This window comes from Schistocerca cancellata, chromosome 2 (assembly GCF_023864275.1).
Source record: "Schistocerca cancellata isolate TAMUIC-IGC-003103 chromosome 2, iqSchCanc2.1, whole genome shotgun sequence".
NCBI lineage: Eukaryota > Metazoa > Arthropoda > Insecta > Orthoptera > Acrididae > Schistocerca > Schistocerca cancellata.
The window spans coordinates 339,788,985-339,796,169 of NC_064627.1; the positions used below are offsets into that span (position 1 = coordinate 339,788,985).

At 40.8% G+C, this 7,185-nt stretch overlaps 1 protein-coding gene across 1 annotated transcript in view; it reads left to right on the plus strand.

Annotated features, from left to right (window-relative positions):
• LOC126153857 (uncharacterized) overlaps positions 1–6,976 on the plus strand; it is a 1,728,205-nt gene extending 1,721,229 nt beyond the window's left edge. Inside the window, exon 58 of the mRNA XM_049916098.1 lies at positions 2,103–6,976. Coding sequence (XP_049772055.1) covers positions 2,103–2,534 — 432 coding nt within the window. The 3' untranslated portion in view covers positions 2,535–6,976. The remainder of the gene's footprint in view (positions 1–2,102) is intronic.
• Positions 6,977–7,185: the final 209 nt, after the last annotated feature.

Genomic DNA, 7,185 nt, shown 5'->3' on the forward strand with positions numbered 1-7,185 from the left:
TCAAACTCAATCGCGTATCTGTGGAACCACCTCGATCGGACTGTTCGCGCCATGGATCCTCTGTACCAGGTCGGGTTGACAGAGGAAATAGACAAGATCCAAAGAAGAGCGGCACGTTTCGTCACAGGGTTATTTGGCAAGCGTGATAGCGTTACGGAGATGTTTAGCAAACTCAAGTGGCAGACTCTGCAAGAGAGGCGCTGTGCATCGCGGTGTAGCTTACTGTCCAGGTTTCGAGAGGGTGCGTTTCTGGATGAGGTATCGAATATACAGGGTGTTACAGAAAGGTTCGGCCAAACTTTCAGGAAACATTCCTCACAAACAAAGAAAGAAAATATGTTATGTGGACATGTGTCCGGAAACGCTTACTTTCCATGTTAGAGCTCATTTTATTATTTCTCTTCAAATCACATTAATCATGGAATGGAAACACACAGCAACAGAACGTACCAGCGTGACTTCAAACACTTTGTTACAGGAAATGTTCAAAATGTTCTCCGTTAGCGAGGATACATGCATCCACCCTCCGTCGGATTGAATCCCTGATTATCTGATGCAGGCCTGGAGAATGGCGTATTGTATCACAGCCGTCCACAATACGAGCACGAAGAGTGTCTGCATTTGGTACCGGGGTTGCGTAGGGAAGAGCTTTCAAATGCCCCCATAAATGAAAGTCGAGCGGGTTGAGGTCAGGAGAGCGTGGAGGCCATGGAATTGGTCCGCATCTACCAATCCATCGGTCACCGAATCTGTTGTTGAGAAGCGTAAGAACACTTCGACTGAAATGTGCAGGAGCTCCATCGTGCATGAACCATACGTTGTGTCGTACTTGTAAAGGCACATGTTCTAGTAGCACAGGTAGAGTATCCCGTATGAAATCATGATAACGTGCTCCATTGAGCGTAGGTGGAAGAACATGGGGCCCAATCAAGACATCACCAACAACGCCTGCCCAAACGTTCACAGAAAATCTGTGTTGATGACGTGATTGCACAATTGCGTGCCGATTCTCGTCAGCCCACACATGCTGATTGTGAAAATTTACAATTTGATCACGTTGGAATGAAGCCTCATCCGTAAATAGAACATTTGCAATGAAATGAGAATTGACACATTGTTGGATGGACCATTCGCAGAAGTGTACCCGTGGAGCCAATCAGCTGCTGATGGTGCATGTACACGCTGTACATGGTACGGAAACAACTGGTTCTCCCGTAGCACTCTCCATACAGTAACGTGGTCAACGTTACCTTGTACAGCAGCAACTTCTCTGACGCTGACATTAGGGTTATCATCAACTGCACGAAGATTTGCCTCCTCCATTGCAGGTGTCTCGTCGTTCTAGGTCTTCCCCAGTCGCGAGCTGGAATGTTCCGTGCTCCCTAAGACGTCGATCAATTGCTTCGAACGTCTTCCTGTCGGGACACCTTCGTTCTGGAAATCTGTCTCGATACAAACGTACCGCGCCACGGCTATTGGCCCGTGCTAATCCATACATCAAATGGGCATCTGCCAACTCCGCATTTGTAAACACTGCTCTGACTGCAAAACCACGTTCGTGATGAACACTAACCTGTTGATGCTACGTACTGATGTGCTTGACGCTAGCACTGTGGAGCAATGAGTCGCATGTCAACACAAGCACCGAAGTCAACATTACCTTCCTTCAATTGGGCCAACTGGCGGTGAATCGAGGAAGTACAGTACATACTGACGAAACTAAAATGATCTCTAACATGGAAATTAAGCGTTTCCGGACACATGTCCACATAACATCTTTTCTTTATTTGTGTGTGAGGAATGTTTCCTGAAAGTTTGGCCGTACCTTTTTGTAACACCCTGTATTGCTTCCCCCTACTTATACCTTCCGAGGAGATCACGAATGCAGAAATAGAGAGATTCGAGCGCGCACTGAAGCTTTCCGGCAGTCGTTCATCCCGCGAACCATACGCGACTGGAACAGGAAAGGGAGGCAATGACAGTGGCACGTAAAGTGCCCTCCGCCACACACCGTTGCGTGGCTTGCGGAGTATAGATGTAGATGTAGATGTTGTCTGTAGGTGTGAGCATCCTTTGCTACAGTGTCCGGTTCTGGTCGGCAGGCACACTGGCAGACCATCGGGCGGTTCATCCTGCGCGAGCGGGAGCGCGCGACCCCGCCGGCGGGCCGGCGCCACCGCGTGGCGGCCAACCTGCGCACGGCGACGCTGGAGCGGCTCAGCAAGGGGCTGTCGGCGGCGGCGGCGGGCGCGGCCGGGCGCAGCGCGGGCCACGCGCACGCGCAGGCGGGCAAGGCGCCGGTGGCCGAGGCGCTCAGCGACCCCACCACGTCGCGCCACGTGCGCCACCACAAGTTCCCCGCCAGCTGCAGCGGCCGGCCGCGCCCGCCGCCGCCCGTCGCCACGCAGCACCGCGAGGTCCACTCCGAGGGCGAGACGCTCAGCGACGACGACGTCCGCGACCTGGACCTGCGCGCCGCCGTCTCCCGCCTCAAGAAGGTGTCGCTGCGCAAGCTGCGCGTCTGGAAGTCCTGAGTGGAGGTGGCGCTGTACGGCGCCAGACAGGACTCGTCGCCGCACACCGGCGCGTCCTGGATGTGAGTCGCCGTGCAGCGGCCAGAGCTCCTCTCGCTTCACTCGCAGTCTCGAGGTGGCAGTCGGAGACCGAGCAGACTGTACACTGGAGGACGATCACCCCGGGTGCCTTCCCATCTCTGTCGACGGACGTTCCACCCCGGCTACAAATACGAGACGTCCGATCCGGGCGCGGCTGTGCGGTACCCGTCACCGCTCCCTTTCTAGAACCACTCGTCGTATGTGGTGGTTCCCTGACAGTGACGTAACTTATCGAGTGGCCTCTGTCTGACTTAGAAACTGCCTTCCTCTGTACTGTGCTGGAACAAGTTAGGGTTAAAATCCCCAAATATCGTCGAAATGAACCATTTTACATCAAATGCGCTCTCTCTCAAACCCCCCCTTCTCTCCCTCCCTCCCTCCCCCTCCATCTCTTTCACGTATCGACCCAGACTGGAAAACAGGGAAACGGTTGCGAACCGACCAGTGTGCGAGAGGACAGTAGCGTGTCGTGTGTGCGTTTCTGTGTTTCCGTGTGGCTGGTGAGGTCTGTAGAGAATGCCGTGTTTTCTGTGGTGTACAGAAGACTCATTTTTGCTTCGAGGGAAGTGTCGCCGTGTGGATATGTTTTGTGCCTGTTGCCTTAATGTCAGTGCTAGTGCCGGTTTCACTTCAGTTTTGTCAACAGTATTGTAAATGTGAGTTTGTAGTGGATCTCTCAATGTTTTTCAATGTTGTCAGTGACACAGGTGTTGGCTGGTCGTTTTTGAACAGTGATTTATGTACAGTTACAGACTTCAAATACACAAAACAGGTAAATTCACCGATGGTAACCGGCTTCTGCAAAAATGGGATATTTTTGTAACGCTAAACCAAAGTTCGACATCAAATGTTTAACATATCTTCAATATTTTTGTTCTTAAAATTAGGTACTAACGTACTAATAAAAATATCAAAAATCCCATTTTGCTTGAAGTTTCGAGAACGGAACATACCTGTAATTAGCGTTGACTGAATAGTTGTCCCGATGTTTTGTTGTTGCCCATATCTAGTCATAAGAAACTTTCTGTGATACTTTTATGTATTGTATTTAAATCTGATACCTCGTCTCATGATTTTATACTGTGGTACCGACCTTCGTAATCGTAAGGTTCAAATAATTATTACTGCTTCATTATTTATAATTTCCTCATTTTTGTTTGAACTGTACATGACATCGTGTGTAGCTTAGTACACATTTTTAATCGAATGTGACCTTCGTTTTGTTACTATGCTGGATAATAGTTCAAATGATTGTTTTTATGACACATACTTCAACAATGTTCTGTTATTCCGATGATTCACTTCCTGTAATACTGAGAACAGGTTTTTTTGAGTGCTATGCTGAGCTTGATCTTCTCTGCCCAAGAAGGTACTGTTATATTTTTACCAGTTCACTATACCGTGTGGTGAGAAAATAATGCTTCACAGTGCATGAGTCATTGATAACATCTAAAGACATTAAGAAACAAAAATCCTGTAACATCAGCTATAAATCAAAATGTGCATATTGTACACTGTACAAATTTTAGTATTAAAAAGATAAATGCTGCTGCAGATGCAGTGTTATATTGTCTGTTGCCTAAATTATATTAAGATTGATAAGTGTTTTCCTGTAAATGGCATATAAATTGAGGGTTCTTTGTTGACAGCTTTCAAAGTAAATATATTCTTTTTATTGACTGTAAAAACATCTATTCTGTTTGTAAATATATTTATATACACATATTTATAAAATGTTGTTACCAGATTTTTAATTGAACCAAGAAAGCAGTGGTTATGTATCAGCACAGATGCCTTCCTATTGGTATAAGCAGAGCAGGAGCTAATTATTTTTCTAAGTGTTGAAGTTCTATGCATAGAGTTAATATGAGGGTGACATCTTGGATGTGTGTGTCCTATAAAAAGGAATGGAATGTAGTTGCATAATTTATTTACAGATATGCAACAAACTGGATCAGTATTGTGATTACATTTTACTCTGAAATTATTCTTACATATATTTTTTTTAATATGTACCTGTACCTTTTTGTTCTGTACCAATAAAGCTGCTACTTAAGAAGAAATAAACGAAATTAAGTATTGTATTTAATGCAATGTTGCCAGTTTAGGAGTATAACTGAAGTGTGTACTGAAACAAGAAAAAGCTTAATATTAAATATTCCATCAAACATATTTCATGAATTCAGTACTCCTATATCATGTCTAAAGTATTACCAATGAGACAATCAGATTTCATAATTTGCAATTTCATTAAATCATCATTAATTCTGCATGTCATTATGGCTGTGAAGGAAAGTTGTTATTAATTATGTATGGGAATGTATTATTTTTATTTATTTTTATTTTTAATCCTGATAGAAATTCTTCTTGTCTCAGTACATTCTTCTATATGTGATATAAGCAATTTCTACACATATTGCAAATGTTATCATAGTTAGTGCTACAGGTACCACTTACTCTGTACACTGGAAATTTACATTCAGCCATAATTTGTTGAAGTCAGATAGAACAAACTTTAGTTTGAATTGAAAAAGATCTAAAACAAAACTTTGCCAGAGTCATGTTTAGATACATACATCATAAAATGTTAAAATGACAACAGTCACTAAGAAAAGTTATAGAATGATAAGGATTACATTTCATAGAAAAATATATAGGTAGAGTGACTTTACTTACAGGGAGCTAGTCATATATTTAGTTTATATTCTGTGAATGAATCTGGCCCTACAACTAAATTAAATATAGGGTCTCATAAGTAGAACAAATAATCTGGCATGAGAACTACTTCAGAATAAAAGAAACCTGACTAATTTCTTTAAAAATGTTAAACTATATAATAATGATTCCTAGATATTCAGATACATCTTACCTTAGTAGAGCTAAGCCTTTTCTGTGTTAGCTTGCAATATTAGACAAATGGAGCATATATACTTGTTGAATGAAAGCATTACACTGAATGTAATTGTTGAAACTGATGCACAAATGTGATGAATTTATTAAATTTCTCGACCAGTAAATAACATTGCAGCACAAGAAGTGGTTAACTTTGCACAATTTCTAATCAGAGTTCCTTATTACTTCTACAGTAGCTGACTGAGTTTAAAAAGTTGTAATGGAGGCAGCTAAACCCTAGCTGTATTTTAAATAGTATACTGTACCATGCATGTGTTCTTTTTATCAGATGTGAAATAATGTACAGTGTTTTATATATTTCAGACCACCAAACTTTTCACCACTCTGTGATTATGTTTATTTATTTCAGACTATGAAAGACATTTTCATTAAAAAATCCATTTTACAAACTTTGTGAGAAATATGTTTGTATGCTTACAACTTCTGCTTGAGAGAAAGTTGTAAATCATAAAAATCTATTTGTCCACTGTATACATTCATCACTAATTATGTATCATCATTCAGATTCTGAATTGATACTGACAAGCTTCTTACAGGTATAATCATGACAAGGTATGTAAGAAAGCTGCTATGGTGATATAACAGTACTGTAACTGTTGCTTTTTATATCAATTCCTTGGAGATTAATTTATTTTAATTTTGCTACCCACTGTTATCTATAATACAACTGAAATATGTTATGACTCTTCTATTTTCAAACAACTCAATGCAAATCTATTTGAGGAAATTGTACATGTTATATTTTATGACAGCAGTTGTGACTTTTCGGAATCAGAATTAAATGTCAGAACACTAATTATCCACTCTTTCCATATCAGAAAGTTGCTTGTAAATAATTTTCCACTTTTATATATACATAAATATAAATATATGTATATCTTGTTCTTGTTTCCTTCGTGTCAGAGGATTTTTCATGCAGCTGTAACTATAATATTATATTTGATATATTGTTCTGAACAAACATTTCCCTTGATACATTAAAATAAATGACAACTAACTGAAACATTTCATGTTTACTCTCTGTCCATAGTGGCTTTGTCTTGTTACTTCTTATGTGTTTGTTTGAGTTCAGGCTGTGGATAATCACAACAGACATTGTGTACAGGCTACAGAAATCAATGTTGGCCTAATGTTTTACTTTACACTTTATTAAACATTCACAGTATAATGCTGAGTTCTTTTGTGAATATCGGTATAAGTGTAGTATATTTTCTGCTGTTACAATGTCACAGAAGCAAAAGAAAATTACAAATAAATTAACATTATGTTCTCATAGCCACTGTGAAAATAAATGTGCTCAGAAAAAAATTCTCCACTACAGTGCTTGGAAACCATTAAAAGTTACATTTATTATCACAGAACATCCTTTTCAATTTTTCACCAAGAGTCCATTTTAAAATGACCTTTAAACATTTATATTTAAAAATAAGACACCTATATAAATTTATAACAAAATCAAAGTGAATTATTTTTAAATTCTCTGCTTGGGAGCATGAGTTTCAAATAAGCCATAGTAGCTTTCACGTTATTTCATTGGTGCTTAAGCAATTACTTCCATGAAATAAAACAGCTAATAAAAGCCTTAAAATATTGCTCAAAGACAACAAAAAACAGTATTAATGGGATAATCAAACGCCCCGTATCTGCTGTTGCTGCC